Raw genomic sequence first — 27,303 nt, forward strand, 5'->3', positions numbered from 1 at the left:
CCAAAACATGACTTCTCCACTTCCTTGCTGACGTCGCAGCCTTGTTGGGACATGGTGCCCATCCACCAACCATCCACTACTCCATTCATCTGGACCATCCAGGGTTGCTCAGCACTCATCAGTAAACAAGACTGTTTGAAAATTAGTCTTCATGTAAAGGTACCTTCACACGAAGCGACGCTGCAGCGATAGCGACAACGATGCCGATCGCTGCAGCGTCGCTGTTTGATCGCTGGAGAGCTGTCACACAGACCGCTCTCCAGCGACCAACGATGCCGAGGCCCCCGGGTAACCAGGGTAAACATCGGGTTGCTAAGCGCAGGGTCGCGCTTAGTAACCCGATGTTTACCCTGGTTACCAGCGTAAAAGTAAAAAAAACAAACAGTACATGCTCACCTGCGCGTCCCCCAGCGTCTGCTTCCTGACACTGACTGAGCTCCGGCCCTAACAGCACAGCGGTGACGTCACCGCTGTGCTTTCACTTTCACTTTAGGGCCGGCGCTCAGTAAGTGTCAGGAAGCAGACGCTGGGGGACGCGCAGGTGAGCATGTACTGTTTGTTTTTTTTACTTTTACGCTGGTAACCAGGGTAAACATCGGGTTACTAAGCGCGGCCCTGCGCTTGGTAACCCGATGTTTACCCTGGTTACCAGTGTAAAACATCGCTGGTATCGTTGCTTTTGCTTTCAAACACAACGATACACAGCGATCGGACGACCAAATAAATTTCTGGACTTTATTCAGCGACCAGCGACATCACAGCAGGATCCTGATCGCTGCTGCGTGTCAAACGAAACGATATCGCTAGCGAGGACGCTGCAACGTCACGGATCGCTAGCGATGTCGTTTCGTGTGAAGGTACCTTAAGTCTGGGCTCACTGCAACCATTTCTGCTTGTGAACACTGTTTAGGGGTGGCCGAATAGTAGGTTTATGCACCACAGCAAGCCTTTGAAGGAGCCTACACCTTGAGGTTCGAGGGACTCCAGAGGCATCAGCAGCTTCAAATAACTGTTTGCTGGTTTGTAATGGTATTTTGGCAGCTGCTCTCTTAATACAATGAATTTGTCTGGCAGAAACGTTCCTCATTATGCCTTTATCTGCATGAACTCTGTCTGTGCTCTGTTTCAGTCACAAATCTCTTCACAGTATGATGATTGCTCTTAAGTTTTCATGAAATATCTAATGTTTTCATACCTTGTCCAAGGCATTGCACTAACACTTTTTTCAGCAGAGAGATCCTTTTTGTTTCCCGTATTGCTTGAAACCTGTGGCCTGCTTAATAATGTGGAACATCATTTTTAAGTAGTTTTCCTTTAATTAGAATCACCTGGAAAACTAATTATCACATGTGTTTAAGATTGATTTCAGTGATCCATTGAGCCCCGAGACACAATACGGTATCCACGAGTTTATTTGAAAAACAAAACAATTAAATCTTTATGACACTTAAATCCAATTTGCATAATAATTTGGAACACAGTGTAAAATAAACAAAAAAAACAATATACCATACCTGTCTGTTGTTCTGTCCCACGCCGTAATCCATATCTGGAGGACTAATAGTTTTCAACCTGGTAACCACTGAGGAATAAACTACTGCAAGCACAGCCTCGGTGACTGGCGTGATGTCATCGAGGTTACGTCCGGTCACTGAGGCTGCTTTCCCAACCAGGCTGAACTGCTGTGCCCTCGGTGAGATCCCCGCTAGCACCGTGGGAAAAAGTCACTGAGTTCACAGTAGTTCAAGCTCAGTGGCTTCACAGCAGATCACCATGAGAATTTCTCGCTGTGATTTGCGGTGACCTCATCACTGACTTTTTCCCACGGTGCTGAGGTCACAGCAGTTCCGCCCTGCTGGGAACGGAGGATCAGTGACAGGGTAATCTCGATGACGTCACCGATAGTCACTGAGGCCGAGTTTATAGACACCTCTCCATTACTAAGCCGTGGGCTTGATGTCACCTGACAATACAAAGGTGACATCAGCCCCACAAATATGAACCCCACTTGCCACCGCTACAGGGCAAGTGGGAAGAGCCGGGCAAAGCGCCAGAATTGGCACATCTAGTACATGTGCCTTTTCTGGGTGGCTGCGGCTGCTATTTTTAGGCTGGGGGGACCCAATATCCATGGACCCTTACCAGCTTGAGAATACCAGCCCCCAGCTGTCTGCTTTAGCAAGGCTGGTTGTCAAAAATGGGGGGACCTCATGCCATTTTTTAAATTATTTAAATAATTAAAAAATACAGCGTGGGGACCCCTGAATTCTTTTTAACCAGCCTTGCTGAAGCTGACAGCTGAAGGTTGCAGCCCCCATCTGTGAGTTTTGCCTTGCTGGTTATCAAAAATACAGGGGAACCCACGCAGGTTTTTTTTAATTTATTTATTTACAGTGCAGGAGCGGCTGATGAAGGCCAGCGTCACACTACCATAGAATACGGAGAATGCAATGCGAGAAAACATCGCATAGCACTCGGCCCAATGTTAATCTATGGGGCAGCTCACATCAGCGTTTATTTTCTCAGCTGTATTTGGCATGCGTGTAAAATTTCAGCATGCTGCGATTGTCACCGAGACTCGCCAGTGCAAGCCTATGGGTGTGAGAAAAAAATTGCACAGCACTTGGACCATGCGAGTGCTGTCTGATTTTTACACACTGATGTCCTTTGAAAAGCCGGCAATTTGTGTGCCGCGTACAGTAAAATCACACTTGACAGGTTAGAATAGAATAGATATATACACATAGAATACATAGATATATAGATGTCTGACAAGATAGAAGAGATGGATTACATACAGTAAATACATATAGAATAGGTAGATATACAGATGTCAGTAACAAATACAATTAGTACAGTGTAATACAGCTTACTGTATATATTTAATTAATAAAAGATTATTTTTCTGAAAAAAATGGCGTGGGCTCCTGTGCAATTTTCGTAACTAGCAGTGGGAAAGCCGACGGCTGGGAGCCAATGTTTATAACCTGGGAGGGGGGTAATACCCATAGAGCTTCCCAGGCTATTAATATCAGCTCACAACTATATACCTAGCCTTTACTGGCTATTAAAATAGAGGACCCTAAAAAAAAAAAAAAAATGACCTAGGGTCCTCCTATAATTAATAACCATCAAAGGCTATGCAGGCAGCTGCGGGCTGATATTAGTAGCCTAGGAAGGGGCCATGGATACTGGAGAATAGTTGTGTTTGCTGTGGCTTGGCGGACAGAAAAGCCGACCACAAAGCACATACTCAAATGCTCAAACTCAGATGCATGACAGTCTTCTGCTCCCAAGTTAGTAAAAATGAGAGTACTGGACTATACTGGTACCGAGCTTTGAGATGTGACGGAAGATAGAGAGACATGAATGAAGCAGACTAGGCAAAAATGATATTGTGGGGAGTTGCAGCTTTCTTAAAATTACCATTTTTGTGGGATAGATACAGTTTTGCCTTGATGTCTATAATGTTTCGCCTAGATGTCCAACATTTAGTGGAAAATTGACTTGAAAGTGGCAAAAATAGCAGCAAAAATAATTGATTCTCATCTTAATTATCTCTCATCTGATGGTTATTTGACCGTGCCCAGAAGATTGGACACTGGAGGTGGTGACCTCTATGGTAAACGAACGGTAGGCTGCTCATGGCCTTATACAGCGCAGCCGCCCCGTACTGCCTGCACGACTGATTGTTTTATGTATGTAGGACAGTATAAAAATGTATATTGTAGCATTAGGTAAAGTTTTGACTTTTCTATACATTTGCTCTGTTGTTTGTCTCTGTCTGGACGCAGGTTTGGGGTTTAGCTCGGTTTGCTCCTCTTTGTTATGATATTTAGTGCCTGGAAGGAAATTCCTTTTTGCTGCCAAGTTTCTTGCTCTGTGGCTGTGACTTGATTTTCTAAACAGCACAGACTGAAGTTGGTTATTGTTTCGGTGTATTTCCACCTAACTGGTTCTCTTTACTCCCCATCCGACAGCTTTAACCCTGTCATTAAACATTTGGAAAACTATTTGGAAAGACAGAAAGGCAGACTGTGAACATAAGTAGTGTTCTAGAAGGGCTTCATTCACACATGTTATAACTGCAGCAAGCGACAGTTGTTTGCTTTGTGCCGACCTGGGAAAACAAGGATGTCTCTTAGTAGGTTGCTATTTTTAGCATTTCTCGTAATCCAAGGTGCCTCATTAATTTAAAGTGGGTTTCCGGGACTTAATTTTTTTTTCTCTATGGGACAAGGCTGAGCACTTATAAGCCGGTAACAGAGCAGTTATTTCTCTTCCACGCTGCTCTGTCAACAGGGAGTCCCTAAAAATGTCAAGTTGATTGAAAACAGGCTTCCGGCTGCGTTAGGCTAGGCCAGTTGTCAATCATCATGACGTTGGCAGTGACGTCAGTTCAGCAGCGCAGAAGAGAAGGAACTGATCTGTTGATGTGATGTCACAGGAAGTAGCAAAATCGATGCAAAAAGTGGTTCAGTGACTGCGCTGAGCCAGGAAGAACGGGCAGATAGGTTGCAACTAACTGTCTGTAAGTGCTTAGGCCCATAGAAAAAAAAACGAAGCCCTGGATAACCCCTTTAATTAGATGCTTTGCAAAAGTACATTCCACCTGCTGCAGAAAATGTGTGATGGCCCACAGCTTCTTCCTGTAGTATCAGCTGTACCCTATAAATGGGTACTTAAAGGGTCTGTCCATTACTTGTACATTACCTTCTTAAATGCTGTATTCTCCAAAGTAAAATAAAAAATCACAGATCTTCACCTCCCTCACCGGCGCCGTTCCAGTGATGTTGGTGCCGTGTTTCTCAGCACTTGTGTGACATTGGCTGTAATGCTGTCATGGAATATCAATCAGCAGATGGCCAAAGAAAGTGTGAGAACTGCTGCCCATCACTGACTGGCTGCAGTGCTTAAGTGGCATTACCGTGACCTGGCGCTGACATCACTGTAACTGCGTTAGTGGGGGAGGTGAGTACCTGCTATTTTTACTTTATCCTGGAAAATATAGTATTTAAGAAGGGATTGTTCGAGTAGTAGAAAACCCCTTTAAATTGGCACTGTCCCATGAATTATACCCCTCATTATATAAGAAAAACCGTTTTACTGCACAAATAATTTTTTTTTTTTTTTATATTAAAAGAAATCATTAAATAATTTATTTAATGCGAAGTCCACACATACAGCGCTCTCCGCTGAGCAATACCTCGAGGGTTCTGTCAGAATCCCTGGAAAACAGGATTCCAACGGAAATCCTTACAATGCTCCATCCCAGGTCCTGGCAACTTCTCTTCTCGTTCTGTGCTCGACGTAGTGACTGGAGCAGTAAGTTAAGGTTGCCGGTTTACTCTATAGCTAAGCCAGCCCCCTTCTCCATTGTGGCCGAACCTGGTTAGAGAAGGGGGGAAGGTTTAGTTGAAATAAGCCTGACAGCCAGCCCCCTTCATACACAGTTGATGAAGGAATTGCAGAGGAACAGAATCTTCCAGGACCCGGGATGGAGCTGATCTAAGGGAACTGTATTAATACATTTTTGTTTTTATTCATATCTGATTTCTGTCTATTTTTTCCCCTTTATTGAGGCACAATGCAGCCACTGTGCCATAATACCTAATTTGTTTACCGTCACTTTAAAGTAGCTTCAGCCTGTTCTTCTCTAAGTATATTGACCCTCCATGGGTGTGATATCAGGACTCGTGCTATTGTCTCTGTTATCTGTAATAGAAATATTTAGTGGACCATAATATATTAGATAAGGCTCCTAATCCCGCGGCTGGCAGCAGGAATGGCATATTGAGAACTGGGTTAAGCCGCATTTTCAGCATTTTGTTTTCTGCTTTTCCTTTTTTTATGAAGATTTGTCATGTTTCCAAGATGAAGGGTTAAGGGCGGAAAGTGATCATATAGGTTAAGTTGTCAGTGCTGTGTGAGCAGGGGCGGACAGCTTGGGGGATCTCCAGTTTCCTGCACGTTCACAGTCCTGCCATTGTGCAGATCATGTTACATTCAGGTTGGCTGCCTGTAATCTCTTATAGTTCTATAAAACCAGGGACAACGGGTAGTATCTAAGATAACTTTTGCTACATTTGGGGCCTAATTCATCATTTATGATTTCACTAAAGTTCCTTTGCTTTTTGACATTTTTTTTGCGCCAGCAAAATGACGCATGCGGGTCATGAATTTTGTACAAAATAAAAAAATGTTCTTTATTATTCTTATTTACCTATCTGACCAAAGTCGCTCATTCCATTAAGATCTTGCAAAATTGGCTCCAAATTTTCAGGCTTTTATAAAATCAGGGGTATATATATTATATTTGCAGCAAAATTTGCAACTTAAAAAAAAAAAAATCACAAATGATGAATCTGGCGAAAACATCTAGAAACCCTAAACTGAAATAAAAATCCACAAATGCATAAAAAAGTGACTTATCTCAGGGAGAACAATGTGATCCATTGTCCAAAATTGGACATGCGCAATCGATATCCCACCTGACCATCAGTCGGCTGGCACCCCCATTCACATTAGACTGTTAGCCGAACCCGTGAATATCTCCAGGTCCTACCTACATTAGTTATTGTCTCTACTAATTGGTCTCCCTCTTTCTAAATATTCCCCTCTCCAATCAGTTCTGAATGTAGCAGCCATGGTAATATTCCTTTCCAACCACTACACCGATGACTCCACCCTGTGCCAGTCGTTGTACGGGTTGCCCGTCCACTACAGAGTCCAATATAAACTTATCACTCTCACCCACGAAGCGCTCCACGGTTCAGCACCACCCTTCATCTCCTCTCTCGTCTCAGTCTAGCATCCTACCTGTGCCCTCCGTTCTGCTAATGACCACCTGCTATCGCTCTTATCAGTTGAATATAACTCTCAACATTTTCCCCTGCTCCCACTGATCGCTGGCAGAGCAGGGTAGAATGATAAGAGTGGTGTTCAGCACCTGGCGCCGGGGTACAGCGCTAGCAGTACCGCTGCTTCCCAGGTGCCGGGACGTGTGATACCAATGCGGCACACAGGCTGCACACAGTTGCCACATGTATTCCAAAAGTATTGCACACACGGACACTGATATCTCCAGTACTGGTTTTCCCGGTACCGGAAATATCAGGATGTGTGAAAGAGGCCTAAGGCCGGCGTCACACTGGCGTTTTAAACGGCCGAGTGCAATGCAATAAAAAATCGCATTGCACTCGGACCAATGTTAGGCTATGGGGCAGCTCCCACCAGCCGACTTTTTGTCAGCCGTTTTCCTCGGTCCGAGACAATCGCAGCATGCTGCGATTGTCTCGGACCGAGGAAAACTCTCGGCTCACTCGCACCCATATAAGCCTATGGGTGCGAGTGAGACAGCGCACACCACTCAGATATCATCCGAGTGCTGTGCGTTATAAGCGGACCCCAGCAATGGAGGAGATGGAGAAATTCATTTCTCCGCCTCCTCCGCAGCTGTGCTCCGATCCTCCCTGTGCGAGAGAATCGGAGCACAGACGCATGACACTCGGCTCCTGCTCTTCTGCGAGCAGGAGCCGAGTGTCATTAGCATATCGCATCCAATGATCTTGCATCGGATGCAATACGCCAGTGTGACGCCGGCCTAAAGGTACCTTCACACGAAGCGACGCTGCAGCGATAGCGACAACGATGCCGATCGCTGCAGCGTCGCTGTTTGATCGCTGGAGAGCTGTCACACAGACCGCTCTCCAGCGACCAACGATGCCGAGGTCCCCGGGTAACCAGGGTAAACATCGGGTTGCTAAGCGCAGGGCCGCGCTTAGTAACCCGATGTTTACCCTAGTTACCAGCGTAAAAGTAAAAAAACCAAACCGTACATACTCACCTGCGCGTCCCCCAGCGTCTGCTTCCTGACACTGACTGAGCTCCGGCCCTAACAGCACAGCGGTGACGTCACCGCTGTGCTTTCACTTTCACTTTAGGGCCGGCGCTCAGTAAGTGTCAGGAAGCAGACGCTGGGGGACGCGCAGGTGAGTATGTACTGTTTGTTTTTTTTACTTTTACGCTGGTAACCAGGGTAAACATCGGGTTACTAAGCGCGGCCCTGCGCTTAGTAACCCGATGTTTACCCTGGTTACCAGTGTAAAACATCGCTGGTATCGTTGCTTTTGCTGTCAAACACAACGATACACGGCGATCGGACGACCAAATAAAGTTCTGGACTTTATTCAGCGACCAGCGACATCACAGCAGGATCCTGATCGCTGCTGCGTGTCAAACTAAACGATATCGCTAGCGAGGACGCTGCAACGTCACGGATCGCTAGCGATATCGTTACAAAGTCGTTTCGTGTGAAGGTACCTTTAGACTCAATCTTGCTATCCTTCAAGGAAGAGTTTTCAGCTGGCTCATTATCATCAGAGGCAGGACTACAACATCAGCTGATAGCACAGGATTCACCATTCACAATAGGTGATGAGTGATGTCACTGCTGTCCGTGCTCCCCTCCCTTCACAGTGACCTTTGCACAAGGTTATTAAATGCTTCAATACAGAAGATAGGGTCAGTCAATCTATTGCTGCTGATGTGAATTTCCTCAAAGATAAGAAACTTAAAGTCTAGAATAGTCCACGGGTCAGTAAGAAAATTGTAAGATCACTCTTTTAATACAGATTTTAATATATATATATATAATATAACCATACCAAGAAAAAGATGACATAAGGCAAAAAGTAAGGTATAAAAAACAATCCTTTATTGATTAAAACATAAGTAACCACCAATGATCGGAGACAATAAAAACGAACAAAAACAGCTGAGTGTCACAAAACAATGGCAGGAGCCAGGTTAGTGAGAGGTCCTAATACATGATCTAATAATTAAAGGAATAAGGTCCTCATATAATTACTCCTACAAGCGGCGGGACACCCACTCCCATGGAATTGGAAGTAAGTGGTAAGCACAGAGGTTGTCAAGTCTAGCAGCATGCGGGGTGATCACCAGCCATAATTGCTACCGCTGTGTATACCACTCCATAGTAATACTGCGCACATAACAAAGTCAATGAATAAATAAATAATCCTTAGGCTTACCCACCGCAGTGTAGGGACCTTCCACGAACCTGCCTCCGCCCCAACGTGCATTTCGGCAAAACAACCTTCGTCAGCCCCCTGCTTACCACTTACTTTCAATTCCATGGGAGTGGGTGTCCCGCTGCTTGTAGGACTAATTATATGAGGACCTTATTCCTTTAATTATTAGATCATGTATTAGGACCTCTCACTAACTTGTCTCCTGCCATTGTTTTGTGACACTCAGCTGTTTTTGTTCGTTTTTATTGTCTCCAATCATTGGTGGTTACTTATGTTTTAATCAATAAAGGATTGTTTTTATACTTTACTTTTCACCTTATGTCATCTTTTTCTTGGTATGGTTATGATATTTGATGATAGGGTGTTGTACAGTCCTATCTGTGGGTACTAGAAATATCTAACTATTATTAGCTATGTACCATGTTCAGTAATACTATAAGTGGATATATATATATATATATATATATATATATATATATATATATATATATATATATATATATATATATATATATATATATAAATACATTTGCCATAAAAATCTGATTTACGCCTCATTAACACGTCCATCTTTAAACACGTACAGGAAAAAATGGTACCGGTGTCATCAGTGTTTTGGATCTGTGTGCCATAAGTGTGCAGTCCGTCTGTCCATTTTTACCATCAGTGTGTCATCAGTGTACGGCCCGTGTCTATTTTTACCATCTAGTGTGTCATCAGTGTAATGTCCGTGTGTCCATTTTTACCATCAGGGTGTCATAATTGTGCAGTCCGTGTGTCCATTTTTACCATCAGTGTGTCATCAGTGTAATGTCCGTGTGTCCATTTTTACCATCAGGGTGTCATCAGTGTGCGGTCCGTGTGTCCATTTTTACCATCAGTGTGTCATCAGTGTAATGTCCGTGTGTCCATTTTTACCATCAGGGTGTCATCAGTGTGCGGTCCGTGTGTCCATTTTTACCATCAGGGTGTCATCAGTGTGCGGTCCGTGTGTCCATTTTTACCATCAGTATATCATCAGGGTACGGTCCAAGTGTCCATTTTTACCATCAGTGTGTCTCCAGGGTACGGTCCATGTGTCCATTTTTACCATCAGTGTGTCATCAGGGTACGGTCCGTGTGTCCATTTTTACCATCAGTGTGTCATCAGTGTAATGTCCGTGTGTCCATTTTTACCATCTAGTGTGTCATCAGTGTAATGTCCGTGTGTCCATTTTTACCATCAGGGTGTCATCAGTGTGCGGTCCGTGTGTCCATTTTTACCATCAGTATATCATCAGGGTATGGTCCGAGTGTCCATTTTTACCATCAGTGTGTCATCAGGGTACGGTCCGTGTGTCCATTTTTACCATCAGTGTGTCATCAGTGTATGGTCCATGTGTCCATTTTTACCATCAGGGTGTCATCAGTGTAATGTCCGTGTGTCCATTTTTACCATCAGTGTGTCATCAGTGTATGGTCCATGTGTCCATTTTTACCATCAGTGTGTCATCAGTGTACGGTCCGTGTGTCTATTTTTACCATCAGTGTTTTTTACGGATGGATAAATAAATCACAAAACTTCTTCTATCCTTTGCAATGTTAAACACTCATTATACACTTGACGCCATTTTTTATGAGTCAAGTAGACTTGTATTGTAGACTATAATGGTACGTGTTGTATCCACTGTATGAAAAAAAAAGAATTGAACATGTACGTGCAACACGAATGTCTGAATGAGGCCTTGCACCGTAGGTCCTTCTCTGATCACAGGTCCTTCTCTGATCACAGGTCCTTTTCCCTGTAGCTCACCATTCAATAACTAGTTATGACATGTATCCACTATTTAGTCCTTTTGATCAGTGGGGGTTCAGGATCCGAGACCCCAACAGTCTCTGAATTGATGGAGCGGAATCACTCAGCTTATCCTCAAGTGCCACAGTTGCGGTGTGCAGGCGCCATAGAGAGGCCTGGACATGCTTGTGCCCGAGGAGAAGCTGAGGGATTGAGCACCTTCGTTTCAGGTCTCAACTAAAACTACTTTACGGTGGTTGCAACGTAATAAAAATGTTTAGTTACCTTTTTATATTTTTTTATATTGAAAAAAAAGAATGGACTCGGTATAATAACTAATAAAAAAGAAGCAGCACTTCACGGTAAGAACATCTCGCCAACTGTTGATGGTTGGGTTATTAATGGGGCCGTGTGTTGGGCTCTCAGTGGCGCTGGGCATAGGTTTTCATATGGAAGATGAATGGATCCGGCTAATAATGACTTTGGAAGCCATGCTCCATAGTTGGTCTGCCCCTACCGGAGAACACGTATGTATACAGTGTGTGCGCTGTCTGCCATCATGGTGATATGTGACAATACCTAGTTCTGTGGGGCTTCAAGATGTCAAAAGAAGCAGATTTGTAGTTTGTTTTTATTTTTGTGATACTGTGATCTGTAGAAAGAAAGACTTTTTTTAGCAAGTTTGGGAATCGTATAGATGGGAGGATATCACGGTGGTGAGAGTTTTTCCAAAGGATACAGCTGCACAACCCCCGGGATGTCCGACGTGACCCCGTCCCCTTTACTTCTCTTCAGTCTCATCATGAGGGAGATATTTTGGCAGTAATAAAGCAGAATCCCATCTTCTATCTTGAAGTCTGATTTATGTTGAATTGGCCATAGTTAAAGTTTACTTGCAGTTTTAATACATGTATTGTTCATTTTATTAAACCAGGATCAAATCAGTTTACCCTAAATGATGATGAGCCAAAAGACAGAACCTATAAACTATAAGAAAAGCCACATTTTATAGGCTCTGTCTTTTCTACTGGTTCTTTACCTATCAGACCTGCTTTATTTTCTTGTTTTGTTTTTTTTTCTTCCCCTAAGGGTATGTGCACACGTTGCGGATTTTGCTGCGGATCCGCTGCGGATTGGCCGCTGCGGATTCGCAGCAGTTTTCCATGCGTTGTACAGTACCATGTAAACCTATGGAAAACAAAATCCGCAGTGCACATGCTGCAGAAAAAAACGTGCGGAAACTTAGCGTTGTTTATTCCGCAGCATGTCAATTCTTTGTGTGGATACCGCAGCGGTTTACACCTGCTCCATAATTGGAATCCGCACAAAAACCGCAGTAAATCCATGGTAATTCCGCAGTAAATCCGCAGTGCGGATTTACCAAAATCAGTGCGGAAAAATCTGCACACCTTTCCGCAACGTGTGCACGTACCCTAAATGATGATGCGCCGACCATACACTAAATCCTACTATACAGAAGCAAGAACCTCGGCAGTATAGAAAATATCTGCAGTATAATGTCAATAACCTGACCTCATCTAGTCCAGAAATACTGATAATACAGCATTCTTGGCACTGATCTAGAAATAGTATGAGCTCTCATAAGCTCAGAAACCGGAAGCCGACCAGAGATAACAAGTTCTGAGGTGGAAACGCATCTAATATTATGTTTTATATTTGCAGCCGACTCCTTGGAAGTTCTCTAGTGTTACTTTCTTATGGCGTTGTATAATCCAGTATCTATCGGATAATGCCAGATTAATTAATGAGATACATTTATACCAGTCAAGCAATACACAAATGACTGTATACTTAGAAAACAAACCTAAAACGTATACACCATCTGCGTATTTACCTTCACTGCATCTGTGCGGAGAGTGACATGCCAAGCTGAGGAGACTTAAAGCCGCAATGCTCCTCTGGGAAATTAAGTATGCAAATTGTCTCTTCAGAGAGGAGGAGGACTAGAACTCTAGTGCCACCTATAGGACGTAGCTATCCTTAAAGTCAATATCAACTCTCTAACGAGGCTTGCTACATGACTTAAGGTACCTTCACACTAAACGACTTTGCAGCGATAACGACAGCGATCCGTGACGTTGCAGCGTCCTGGATAGCGATCTCGTTGTGTTTGACACGCAGCAGCGATCTGGATCCCGCTGTGATATCGCTGGTCGTTGCTGAAAGTCCAGAACTTTATTTGGTCGTCAGATCGGCGTGTATCGTCGTGTTTGACAGCAAAAGCAACGATGCCAGCGATGTTTTACAATGGTAACCAGGGTAAATATCGGGTTACTAAGCGAAGGGCCGCGCTTAGTAACCCGATATTTACCCTGGTTACCATTGTAAAAGTAAAAAAAAAAACACTACATACTCACCCTCTGATGTCTGTCTCGTCCCCCGGCGTCCGCGCTGCTGCTCAGAGCTTCCTGTACTGAATTTGTCGGTGCTGGCCGTAAAGCAAAGCACAGCGGTGACGTCACCGCTGTGCTTAGGGCCGGCGCTTACACAGTGCAGGGAAGCTGAAGGCGAGGGACGCGACAGACATGGCAATGTAAGTATGTAGTGTTTTTTTACATTTACACTGGTAACCAGGGTAAACATCGGGTTACTAAGCGCGGCCCTGCGCTTAGTAACCCGATGTTTACCCTGGTTACCCGGGGACTTCGGCATCGTTGGTCGCTGGAGAGCTGTCTGTGTGACAGCTCTCCAGCGACCACACAGCGACGCTGCAGCGATTGGCATCGTTGTCGATATCGCTGCAGCGTCGCTTAATGTGACGGTACGCTTAGGATAAAAGCAAAACCAGAATCTCAAGTCGTTACTTTGCACTAAGTACAATTTGCATATTGAATGTTCAGGTAAAATCTGTATTCAGTGCAGACAGATTGTTACATTACTGAGATAGAGGACAGTTGGTGCTGATAAGATTCTATGTAGATAGGAGGGAGGAGGGCAGAGAAGGTTGGAGCTAGAGGCGGAATCCCTCCCTTCACACCCCCAGCCCTCTACATAGAATCTTATCAGCACCAACTGTCATCTCATATGTAGATAGGAGGGAGGAGGGCAGAGACAGTGGGAGCTAGAGGCGGAACCCCTCCCTCCACATCCCCAGCCCTCTACATAGAATCTTATCAGCACCAACTGTCATCTCATATGTAGATAGGAGGGAGGAGGGCAGAGACAGTGGGAGCTAGAGGCGGAACCCCTCCCTCCACATCCCCAGCCCTCTACATAGAATCTTATCAGCACCAACTGTCATCTCATATGTAGATAGGAGGGAGGAGGGCAGAGACAGTGGGAGCTAGAGGCGGAACCCCTCCCTCCACATCCCCAGCCCTCTACATAGAATCTTATCAGCACCAACTGTCATCTCATATGTAGATAGGAGGGAGGAGGGCAGAGAAGGTGGGAGCTAGAGGCGGAACCCCTCCCTCCACATCCCCAGCCCTCTACATAGAATCTTATCAGCACCAACTGTCATCTCCTGTGTAGACAGGAGGGCAGAGAAGGTGGGAGCTAGAGGCGGAACACCTCCCTCCACATCCCCAGCCCTCTACATAGAATCTTATCAGCACCAACTGTCATCTCATATGTAGATAGGAGGGAGGAGGGCAGAGAAGGTGGGAGCTAGAGGCGGAGCCCCTCCCTCTACATCCCCAGCCCTCTACATAGAATCTTATCAGCACCAACTGTCATCTCCTGTGTAGACAGGAGGGCAGAGAAGGTGGGAGCTAGAGGCGGAACACCTCCCTCCACATCCCCAGCCCTCTACATAGAATCTTATCAGCACCAACTGTCATCTCCTGTGTAGACAGGAGGGCAGAGAAGGTGGGAGCTAGAGGCGGAACCCCTCCCTCCACATCCCCAGCCCTCTACATAGAATCTTATTAGCACCAACTGTCATCTCCTGTGTAGACAGGAGGGAGGAGGACAGAGAAGGTGGGAGCTAGAGGCAGAACCCCTCCCTTCACATCCCCAGCCCTCTACATATAATCTTATCAGCACCAACTGGCATCTCCAATCTCAGTAATGTAACAATCTGTCTTCAGTGAGTTTGATTTTATCCACAAATTGAGAATTTTGAAAATAAAAACTTATTACTAGAGGAGAAAGAAGCTGATTTCTCTGATTAGATATATTAAGGCTATGTGCACACGTTGTGGATTTTGTCTGCGGATTCGCAGCTGTTTTCCATGCAGTTTTCAGTACCATGTAAACCTATGGAAAACCAAATCTGCTGTGTTCATGGTGCGGAAAATACCGCGCAGAAACGCTGCGGTTTATTTTCCACAGCATGTCAATTCTTTGTGCGGATTCTGCAGCGTTTTACACCTGTTCCTCAATAGGAATCTGCAGGTGTAAAACTGCAGGTGAAATCTGCAGGAAATCCGCAGTAAATTCGCAGGTAAAACGCATTGCGTTTTACCTGCAGATTTTGCAAAAACGGTGCAGAAAAATCCGCACACAAATCCGCAGCGTGGGCACATTGCCTAAAATGTTTCTTGTTTTCATGCATTAAAAATTAAAATGACGGTTCCACTTTAAACTCAAGCAAACTTGGCACGATGATATTTTCAAGCAGAAGACTGTATTTTTTTCTGTTATTCCCTGAGTGTTTTTTGGACATTTTTTAGCGAGAGTTTTTTGTAGGCTTTTCCCATGGTTTTTGTGAATTTTTTTTTTTTAACTGTCGTTTTCTGTTTGTGTTTTACTAAATTGAATAATGAAGAAAGTACTAGCAGTTTTTTGTTTTTCTTAGAAAAAAGACTGGCAAAATGCGCAAAAAAACTTTTGTTTGTATTTCTGATATTTTTTGAGCTTTACCATTGACTTGTATTGTAAAGTCGACAGCGTCTTCCGAGCAGAAGACACCAGAAGAATGAACAGGTCATTTCTTTTGACCGCTCATTGCTTTTAATCTGAAGCAGTTAAAAGATGTTCAAAAGCCTGAACACGTGCAAAACAAGATGTTTTTACATAAAAAGTGTATTGTTCATTCTTTTGAATGTTTTTTGATAGTTTTTTTAAGGTGGTTTCCAGAAGGTTATTTTTTTCTTCTAAGGCCACATTCACACTATGAGTATTTGATCAGTATTTCACATCAGTATTTGCAAGCAAAAACCAGGAGTGGAACAATCAGAGGAAAAGTATAATAGAAACACGTCACAACTTCTGAATTTATCACCCACTCCTGGTTTTGGCTTATACTGACCAAATACTGAACGTGTGAATGTGGCCTAAGATGTTAAACATGTATCTTGGTCTGTTGGTTGATGAGCAGTATGAGATTTTTGGATTACACCCTTTGAACAAGTTGGACCAATGGTCTCCAAACTATGTTTCGCCAGCTGTTTGTGAGTTGTCAAGGCATGATAGGCACAAGCGAAGTTTATACTGTATACAATCTATGATCTTAACTTTTTCATCTTCCCACAGCTGGGCCTTGATTTGGAGGAACTGGAGGAAATAGAAGAAGATGCGGGTCTTGGAAATGGTGGTCTTGGACGTTTGGCAGGTAATTTTTATGAAATATTTTCTAGAATATAATTCACTTATTGGAAATATTCAAAGTATCGTTACAGAGTATAATTGGTTGTCTTAGGCCGGTTTCACACGTCAGTGGCTCTGTTACGTGTGGTGACAGTTTTCTCACGTACCGGAGACACTGACTCACGTAGACACATTAAAATCAATGTGTCTCTGCACATGTCAGCGTGTTTTCACGGACCGTGTGTCCGTTTGAAAAACACGTAGACATGTCAGTGTTCGTGGGAGCGCACGGATAACGCGGACCCATTAAAGTCAATGAGTCCGTGTAAAACACGTACCGCACACGGATGCTGTCCGTGTGCCGTGCAGGAGACAGCGCTACAGTAAGCCCTGTCCCCCCAGCTTGTGGTGCTGAAGCCGCCATTCATTTCTTCTCTCCAGCAGCGTTCGCTGGAGAGAAGAAATGAAAAATCTTTTTTTTTTTTTTGCAGTTGAAATAAAGATCTTTGTCACCACCCCCTCCCACCCCCTGTGCGCCCGCCCGCTGGAAATAAAATACTCACCCAGCTCCCTCGATGCGTCCTCTCAGCGCCGCAGCTTCTCCTGTGTGAGCGGTCACGTGACCGCTCATACAGGAGAGGCTGCGGCGCTGAGAGGACGCATCGAGGGAGCTGGGTGAGTATTTTATTTCCAGCGGGCGGGCGCACAGGGGGTGGTGACAAAGATCTTTATTTCAACTGCAAAAAAAAAAAAAAAAAAAAAGATTTTTCATTTCTTCTCTCCAGCGAACGCTGCTGGAGAGAAGAAATGAATGGCGGCTTCAGCACCCAAAGCAGGGGACAGCGCTTACTGTAGCGCTGTCTCCTGCACGGTCCATGTGGTACCCAGTCGGCACACGGCTGCCGCATGTGTGCCACACTGATGTGCCACGTGAGCACACGGACACGGATAACTCCGGTACCGATTTTTCCGGTACCGGAATTATCTGGACGTGTGGGACAGGCCTTAAGGGGTTTTTCCCAAATTGGAAAAACGTGACTACTTTATTTCAAAAACAGTGCCACGTCTATCCACAGGTTGTGTGTTGTATTGCAACTCAGACCCTTTTACTTCAGTAAAACTTAGCTGCAGTAGCAGACTCAACCTGTGGGAAGGTGTGGTGCTATTTCTTTAAGAAAGTAGACTTTTTTGTTCCACTTCTGGACTTTTACATTAAAAGGGTTTTCAGGGAATATTTTTTTTTTTTTTAGCTCCATCCACTTGTGCATTTTTAAAATAAGCTCAGCAGTTATTCACCCTCGCCAAATACAGCCCTTCTTCTCCACTGCTGCTCTGATCTTTGTTGACACGCTGCAGAAATAATTTCATGACTACAGCACACGTGAGCACTGCACACATTCACTAGGATTAGTGTTGGAGGAGATGTGGAGGGTGAGTGATTGCTGAGTTTAGTATTTTAAAGAACCTGGAAAAACCCTTTAAAGCAGTGAATATTCAAATAGTGCATTATTAATGCTGTGATACATTCAGTCTGTATGATGTCATGATGTGCATCTGCACTACTGAATCATAGACTAATTATATACATGGGTTTGTACATAAAAGCTTGATAAGCTCACACAATCAACAGGCAACCCTGGCACACGAGCTTGACTAAAGAACTGAGGTGGGCTTCCAGTGCTGCTGAGCGGAGATGGAAAAGATTCCACTCCAATGAGCATTTCATCACATTCAAACACTTCCTCACTACTTTCAGGTCTGCACTCACTGCAGCGAAGGAAACTTACTTCTCATCTATCATATCCTCCCTGTCTCACAACAGCTATTCATCACTTTCAATTCTCTCCTCCGTCCCCGAGCACTTACTCCCTCTCATCTAAGCTGGAGACTTTGCCTCATTCTTGAAGCAGGAGATTGATAACATCAGAGAAAGCTTTGCCCTATAGTCCCCACAGCCCCTCCTCATAACTACTCAGCCCTCCTCCTCCAAAACCAACTTCTCTGTCATTACGGAAAATCAACTTTCCTCTCTACTTTCCAGATCACATCTCACCACCTATGCACTTGAACCGATCCTGTCCCACCTCATCCGAAACTTCACCACAGTCTTCATCCCAACCCTAACCCATCTCATCAACCTATCACTAACAACTGGTGTCTTCCCCTCTTGCTTCAAACATGCCTCAGTCACACCCATCCTCAAAAAGCCCTCCCTTGACCCATGTGTCTACCTATCACCACATATAACTTCTCCCCTTTGCCTCAAAACTACTGGAACAACACGTCCATTTTGAACTGTCCTCCCACCTCTCCTCCACTCCACTGAACTGTCCTGACTAAAGTCACCAATGACCTACTAACTGACAAATCCAACCATCGCTACTCTGTCCTCCTCCTCCTGGGCCTGTCCTCTGCCTTCGACACATTCCTTCTTACTAAAGATTCTCTCATCTCTTGGCATCACAGACCTGGTCCCATCTTGGATTTCTTCATACCTAAAAGACTGGACATTCAGAATCTCCCACTCGCACACCACCTCCTCACCTCGCCCCCTATCTGTCGATGTCCCCAAAGTTCAGTTCTAGGACCCCTGCTCTTTTCCGTCTACACCTTCTGCCTGGGACAGCTCATGGAGTTTCAGCATCACCTCTATGATGACACAAAGATCTACCTCTCTGGGCCCGATATCACCTCCTTACTAACCAAAATCCCACAATGTCTGTGTGCTATTTCATCTTTCTTCTTAACAACATGGATGAAACAGAATTCATCATCTTTCCCCATCTCACTCAACCCCCTCAACAGATTTATCCATTAAAGTCAGTGGCTGCTAACTCTCCCCATTCCCGCAGTCTCGCAACCTCAGGGTAATCCTTCACTCTAATCTCTCCTTCACACCATATATCCAACCCCTTTCCACTTCCTACCAACTTCAACTCAAAAATATTTCTGCAAACACACTAGTCCATTCACTCATCATCTCCTGCCTTGACTACAGCAACCTCCTGCTCTGTGGCCTCCCTTCTAAGGCTAGGTTCACATCGCGTTAGTGCCATCCGTTTAACGGATCCGATAACGGATGGCAATAACGCGATGTGAACCTAGCCTAACCCTCCTTCCACCATACTTCTGCACTACCAGCTGTAGGCTCACCTACTGCATCCTCCCCCATGCCCTGTAATAGACTGTGAGCCCTCGGGGGCAGGGTCCTCGCTCCTCCTGTACCAGTCGCTGACTCATATTAGTCTGGATTATTGTGCTTGTTTTTTGTTATGTATACTCCTTTTCACTTGTAAAGCTCCCTGGAATGAATGGCACTATAATAATAAGTGAATACATGTATAAGCACGCCTGTGCATCCTATGCAGCCTCCCAGATTGAAAACATTATTACCATTGCATTTGATGTAACACCAGTGTCAGCCATTTAGTTTGTACATAAAAATACTCGTCCGTGACTTAATAGTCAATAGAAGCATGATATTTTTCTTTCCTTTTATACCATTGGTCTAGAATAAATCACCTTTTTAGCTGTTTGCTATTTACGGGTCTTAACTCCATGTGCTGGGACAGGAAGACATGATGTCCCATTCTTCTGTAACCTAACCTTGAGTCCTGAGACTGGCTGCAGCGGTCAGATGACTGGAATACGAAATCTTTGGGTTCATATGACGTCCCGTTTCATCCTGTTACCTGACGGCTTGAGCTAATCAGGAAGGTCCTCATTAAAGCTAAGTTTTCATTGCTAATCCAAAATGGGTATTAGGCTGTGTTCACAACTGTGTTAGAGGCTGTGTTCATGGCTTCCATTATAGATCCAGTAATACTGGACAAATTAGTGCTGCATGACCGTGTGACACAAACCCGACTGTGCCTGTTGTGGTGAATGCAGTCACTCAGGCTTTGTGTCTATCATGAAACAGATCCAGCACTGCCGCCATTTTGGTTGTTTTCCTCCTATGATCCTAGAGAACAACAGAAATGAAGAAGAACGCAGATGTCATTAGAGCTTTAAATCTAAAGTACCACAAGCCTTTATTCTCTCTGCCCAGTTTTAGTTGGAGTTGTTTTTGCTGATGTACAATTTGTTGGCCCTCATATGCCAGCTTGGCATGGGTTCATGTTGTACTAATGACTGGTTCCTTTTTGGAGAGATGAAGAGATTGTCCCTGAAGCATTTCTGGGCTTCCAGCTTTAGCTCCATAGAGACGCTTGTCAGCACTTTGAATCTCACATTATGTTCCTACTTAGTGAATTGTTTCTTTGTATAACAATTTCTGCATATTTTTGTAATGGAAGCTCAGAATGTCTCACAATGTTTTGTTGCCTTTTTATTTTTCCTATCTAGCTTGTTTCCTTGACTCTATGGCTACTCTGGGACTAGCCGCATATGGCTACGGAATTCGATATGAGTTTGGGATATTTAACCAAAGGATTATAAATGGCTGGCAGGTAAATGTTCCTGTGCTGAGATAATCTTATACGTGTGTCCTTCTGTGTAATGGCCGTGTCTGACCGTGTAGGGACCTGGTCTGATCATACCACAGTTCCTGGGCAAGGGACAGCCCCTTTAAATTTACCTCCCTTGCAGTATTTTCTGCATGATCCTGAAACAGTCAGTCTTAGGCTATGTGTCCACGTTGCGTTTTTTAAGCGTTTCCGCCGCGTTTTTTCCGCTGTGGAAACGCTTAAAAAGCGCTAAAAAAACCCGCATCCCATTAATTTTAGTTGCATTGCGCAATTGCTGTGCCCATGCTGCGTATTTTTCCACAGCAGAAACGTATCGTGGTAAAATACGCAGCATGTTCAGCGGCCCTGCACTTAGTAACCCGATGTTTACCCTGGTTACCAGTGAAGACATCGCTGAATCCGTGTCACACACACCGATTCAGAGATGTCAGCGGGGCCTCAACGATCAAAAAAAGGTCCAGGCCATTCCGACACGACCAGCGATCTCGCAGCAGGGGCCAGGTCGCTGGTACGTGTCACACATAGCGAGATCGCTACTGAGGTCGCTGTTGCGTCACAAAACTAGTGACTCAGCAGCGATCTCGCTAGCGACCTCGCTTAGTGTGACGGGGGCCTAAAGGTACCGTCACATTAAGCGATGCTGCAGCGATAGCGACAACGATGCCGATCGCTGCAGCGTCGCTGTTTGATCGCTGGAGAGCTGTCATACAGACCGCTCTCCAGCGACCAACGATGCCGAGGTCCCCGGGTAACCAGGGTAAACATCGGGTTGCTAAGCGCAGGGCCGCGCTTAGTAACCCGATGTTTACCCTGGTTACCAGCGTAAAAGTAAAAAAAACAAACAGTACATACAGTACATACTCACCCAGCGTCCCCCAGCTTCTGCTTCCTGACACTGACTGAGCTCCGGCCCTAACAGCACAGTGGCTTTCACTTTCGGGCCGGCGCTCAGTCAGTGTCAGGAAGCAGACACTGGGGGAGGTATGACGCTGGGTGAGTATGTACTGTTTGTTTTTTTTACTTTTACGCTGGTAACCAGGGTAAACATCGGGTTACTAAGCGCGGCCCTGCGCTTGGTAACCCGATGTTTACCCTGGTTACCAGTGTAAAACATCGCTGGTATCGTTGCTTTTGGTGTCAAACACAACGATACACGGCGATCGGACGACCAAATAAAGTTCTGTCGGGCACGTGGCTGCATGTGTCGGGCACGTGGCTGCATGTGTCGGGCACGTGGCTGCATGTGTCGGGCACGGGGCTGCATGTGTCGGGCACGGGGCTGCATGTGTCGGGCACGGGGCTGCATGTGTCGGGCACGGGGCTGCATGTGTCGGGCACGGGGCTGCATGTGTCGGGCACGGGGCTGCATGTGTCGGGCACGGGGCTGCATGTGTCGGGCACGGGGCTGCATGTGTCGGGCACGGGGCTGCATGTGTCGGGCACGGGGCTGCATGTGTCGGGCACGGGGCTGCATGTGTCGGGCACGGGGCTGCATGTGTCGGGCACGGGGCTGCATGTGTCGGGCACGGGGCTGCATGTGTCGGGCACGGGGCTGCATGTGTCGGGCACGGGGCTGCATGTGTCGGGCACGGGGCTGCATGTGTCGGGCACGGGGCTGCATGTGTCGGGCACGGGGCTGCAGTATATCGGGTGCGGGCTGCATGTCGGGCACAGGCTGCAATGTGTCGGGTGCGGGCTGCAATGTGTCGGGTGCGGGCTGCAATGTGTCGGGTGCGGGCTGCAATGTGTCGGGTGCGGGCTGCAATGTGTCGGGTGCGGGCTGCAATGTGTCGGGTGCGGGCTGCAATGTGTCGGGCACAGGCTGCAATGTGTCGGGTGCGGGCTGCAATGTGTCGGGTGCGGGCTGCAATGTGTCGGGTGCGGGCTGCAATGTGTCGGGTGCGGGCTGCAATGTATAAGCCGCGGGCTGCGTGTGTCGGGTGCGGGCTGCGTGTGTCGGGTGTGGGCTGCGTGTGACAGGCGTGGGCTGCATGTGTTGGGCGTGGGCTGCAAGGTATCGGGCTCGGGCTGCATGGTATCAGGTGCAGGCTGCAAGGTATCAGGTGCGGGCTGCAAGGTATCAGGTGCGGGCTGCAATGTGTCGGGCGCGGGCTGCATGGTATCGGGCGCGGGCTGCAATGTGTCGGGCGCGGGCTGCAATGTGTCGGGCGCGGGCTGCAATGTGTTGGGCCCGGGCTGCAATGTGTCGGGTGCAGGCTGCAATGTGTTGGGCGCGGACTGCATGGTATCAGGTGCCGGCTGCAATGTGTTGGGAGCGGGCTGCAATGTGTTGGGCGCGGGCTGCATGGTATCAGGTGCGGGCTGCAATGTGTCGGGCGCGGGCTGCAATGTGTCGGGCGCGGGCTGCAATGTGTCGGGCGCGGGCTGCAATGTGTTGGGCGCGGACTGCATGGTATCAGGTGCGGGCTGCAATGTGTTGGGCGCGGGCTGCATGGTGTCAGGCGCGGGCTGCAATGTGTTGGGCGCGGACTGCATGGTATCAGGTGCGGGCTGCAATGTGTTGGGCGCGGGCTGCATGGTATCAGGCGCGGGCTGCAATGTGTTGGGCGCGGGCTGCATGGTATCAGGCGCGGGCTGCAATGTGTTGGGCGCGGGCTGCATGGTATCAGGCGCGGGCTGCAAGGTATCAGGTGTGGGCTCCTTGTGTCGGGCTCGGGCTGCAATGTGTTGGGTTCGGGCTGCATGGTATCAGGCGCGGGCTGCATGGCATCAGGTGCGGGCTGCAGTGTGTCGGGCGCGGGCTGCAATGTGTTGGGCGCGGGCTGCAATGTGTTGGGCGCGGGCTGCAAGGTATCAGGTGCGGGCTGCGTGTGTTGGGCTCGGGCTGCATGTATCGGGCTGCATGTTTTGGGCACGGGCTGTATGGTTTCCGCCAGGTATGTTTGACTCTGAAACACAGCAACGTTTCAGACAAAAATGTATTTTGAAAGCTGCCGAGGACAAAAACTAACATTAACAAGAAACCTTGTACCCCGACTGATACTACTAAATAAGAACAATTTTTATTAGACAACTTTTAAAACCATAAACCACACAGCAAAAAGTGCAGACAACCGTGCTCACTACAACTGTCCCTCACACTGTAGACACTAAATTACCCTGCCTAAGCAGCGGAGGTTGGCACCCTAGGATTAATACGAGAGAGGCGCCCCCGCTCCTCGACGGCTGACCCTCTTACTCCTGTTCAGTCGTTCTGGGTAAAGTGATACATTTATACCCCAAATTACACGGCAGGAAAATTGAAAAGGACAGTAATTGCCTGATAAAGCAAAGAAACAGTGTGAGGCAGAGTGGCACAGTTACCTTAAAGTGCAAAACAAGTGCAAAAATCACACCAGGAATAACTGGCTAATCTGTACCCTATTCTGTCACAGCCTACCTACCTGTGGGGGTTGGCACCCTACTGTACAGCGGAAGCGGTGCCCCCACTCAACGAAGGCTTACCCTAACAAAAGACCCTATCACTAAAAGGCCAGGCTAATAGATAATAAATATATGGCCTTGTGAAAGCATACCAAAATGACATTCATTAATAGGGTAGGTTCAATTTAGATACAATGTGCATAAAAAACACCGCACACTCATAACAGAATATACCAATCATTAGGCTCTTTGGTATATAGCCCAATGAAAACAGACAAGATGACAGTCATTAATAAAGGTAGGCTAAGTTTAGGGTTTCAGACAAAAATGTATTTTTGAAGCTGCCGAGGACCGAGCCGTGCTGGAGACTAGTGAGTTATTACTGTGTTTTCTGTCCTCTCTGTTGCTAATCACCATCCTTCAGCTTTGATTGATGTGGATGATGCATCCTATGTCATCCACATAGCGCAACAAAATCTTGCGCCTGTCCAAACAATCCCCAGCTCGCACATGCGCACTTCACTGTGCCGTACTGCGGGCAGAGCATAAAACATAACCACGCATGCCCGTAGCGAAGCAAAGCTAAATGCACCTGCGCAAGCCGCGATGCTCCGGCGCAGCCGTGTAATTTCGCTGGGCTACTTCGATGACACAGGACTAGTCATACACATCAATCAGAGCTAGAGGATGGCGATCATAAGTGGAGAGGAGGGACAGAAGCCGCAGCAATGAAGCCCATCACACCTGACCGTCCATATCCGCATACAATTCAAAAGGTATTTTGGGGTATACAGGGGAGTCGGGATAATACACAAATTTGTGGAATGCAGCACAGGCGCTGATGAAGGAGGAGGTATTTGTTCAGACACTAAAAACAGGTTCCCTTTAATACAGTAGTCCCTTAAATTGAAATTAGACAACAAAATAAATTTGTTTAGTAGATACAGGGAAACTAATATGTGCTCCGTATGTGGGGAGTATTTGAGAGGCTTCATTTAAAGGTGTTGTCCACCCCCTTTTTTTAGCTTAAAGATAAAGCACATTCTCGCCTAGTGATCCCCGGTTACTCCTCCATACCGCTTCCCAGGCCTCCCACCGGTCTCCTCTCTTTCTCTTCTTCTGTGGCCACTGATTGGCTGCACAGGTCATGTGCTATCTGCTCTGGACGAGAGGAGACTGCTGGGCGACCTGCACAGAGGTGAGTGTGGGCTCCTGCTAAAATAAAACGGGCGGACAACCACTTTAGGCCACCAGCAGATCATGAGTAACCCACCAGCAGATCATGCAGGCATATAATAGTCTTAGTAAACCTACAGTGGTACATTATCGTCCATTCATTTATCATTAGTTACTCACTAATAAGCAGAAGATCATAAAAATAAGGCCTGGAAACCAGATCCACTATGGCTTCCCTGCAGTCCAAAATCAGATATACGGGAGGACTTGCGGGGCTATCAGCCAATAAATGACATCTGTTCGTGCAGAAAATCAATTTTATATTAGTAATCCAATCCAGTATTTTACGAGCACAGATAACGCGTCTTCCACAGTTGATATAAATATGGTTGGAAGGGAAATTCTAATAGTAGATGATCTGATGCAATTATAAAAAGCTGAGAACAATTTTGTTTGTGTTGTCACAGGTTGAGGAGGCTGATGACTGGCTCCGGTATGGAAATCCCTGGGAGAAGGCCCGTCCGGAGTTCATGCTGCCCGTGCATTTCTATGGCAGAGTAGAGCACACACCTGAAGGGGCTAAGTGGGTTGGAACTCAGGTTTGTATTCAGATTAAACCATACCCGGAAGTGCAATAATCTCCGTGCCGGAGGCTGGGATCCCACGGCACAGCTGCCACGTGGGGCCAACACCCTCAGCTACCTGTGGCCACCTATAAACACGTTAGTTTATGGTGTTTAAGGTGTATGGTTTCTCCATGAGAAGAGAGCCAAGTTGGTGTAAGGAGACTTATAGGCCATATGATGCTCTTCATGAAATGTAAATATGCAAATAATGTCTTCAGAAGCGAGGATGATGGGAATTGTAGCGCCATGTACTGGATGTAGCAATTTTAAACGTCAATATTGACCATTGTTAACGGCACCCTCATGCCCTTATGTGCCTCTAGGTTTGAGCTACAAGTATGTGCCAAATTATTCCTAGACTGGTGACACACATCTGACATAGAGAACATAGGACTGCTTGGCTGAGGAATCACTCCTGTGTATGGGGGAGAGACGGCTATCAAAAGTGTATGGGGGGCTTCGGAGTGTAGACTGATGGTGGACAGTAGATGCTTTATTGTACCCCCTTATCGGTTTTCCACCTTCTCTTCTCATCTTATATGATAAGGTGTTAGTAATAACATATAATCTGACCACGACAACCTCTCTGGCCTCCAAAATGACACATAGTTCACTGTAACATCACCGTGGAAGGCATTGATTGGCAACTATTGTCAGATGATTAAACCACCACTAAGACCATCAGCAGAAAGTAACCGGGGACTAAGCAGATAAACAGTGTGGAAAAGTGTCAAAATTGTGCAAATTATTTTTTATAATCATTATTGCTTTATTGGCTTCGGTCTCTATAACGAACTAGTACTGCAAATAATCCACCCTCTCTGTAACACAGCGGCACGTCTTTCTCTCCGCAGATGGTCCTTGCGATGCCGTATGACACGCCAGTGCCTGGCTACAAGAACAACACTGTGAACACCATGAGGCTTTGGTCAGCAAAGGCACCAAACGAGTTTGACCTGAAAGAGTGTAAGATGTTTTGGGATTGTATTCTGTGTATGGCAGCACATGTTCCCCCAAAGAATCTATATGTGGTGGGGGGAAAAGCTGCTGAGCTAGCAATGAAAGGGCTTTGGTTCATGATTTACAGTCAAGGTTTCTGGGACCCTCACCTGTGTGTAAAATGTGGTCCTGGGTCCCCATTCTAGTTGGGGTCCCTGCTGGTTCCATTTGCTCTGTCCTGTATGGAGCACCAAACCTTTTACCCCAATTTTTTTGCAAGTAGGGGTCTTTGCACGGCAGAAACATGTACTTGTACAGAGAAGGCGAGCGGGGGCTGCCTGGCAGTGTGAAGGGAGACACAATCTAGATAAGGGGCCTTAGAAATGTCC

At 46.2% G+C, this 27,303-nt stretch overlaps 1 protein-coding gene across 2 annotated transcripts in view; it reads left to right on the forward strand.

Annotated features, from left to right (window-relative positions):
- The window catches only part of PYGB (glycogen phosphorylase B), a 149,820-nt gene that overhangs the window by 86,272 nt on the left and 36,245 nt on the right, over window positions 1-27,303 (forward strand). For both annotated transcript variants that reach the window (XM_077282857.1, XM_077282856.1), the window contains exons 3-6: window positions 16,267-16,345; window positions 20,668-20,771; window positions 25,817-25,948; window positions 26,830-26,941. In XM_077282857.1, the coding sequence (XP_077138972.1) occupies window positions 16,267-16,345; window positions 20,668-20,771; window positions 25,817-25,948; window positions 26,830-26,941 (427 nt within the window). The remainder of the gene's footprint in view (window positions 1-16,266; window positions 16,346-20,667; window positions 20,772-25,816; window positions 25,949-26,829; window positions 26,942-27,303) is intronic.

Source organism: Ranitomeya variabilis, chromosome 2, assembly GCF_051348905.1.
Source record: "Ranitomeya variabilis isolate aRanVar5 chromosome 2, aRanVar5.hap1, whole genome shotgun sequence".
Lineage (NCBI taxonomy): Eukaryota > Metazoa > Chordata > Amphibia > Anura > Dendrobatidae > Ranitomeya > Ranitomeya variabilis.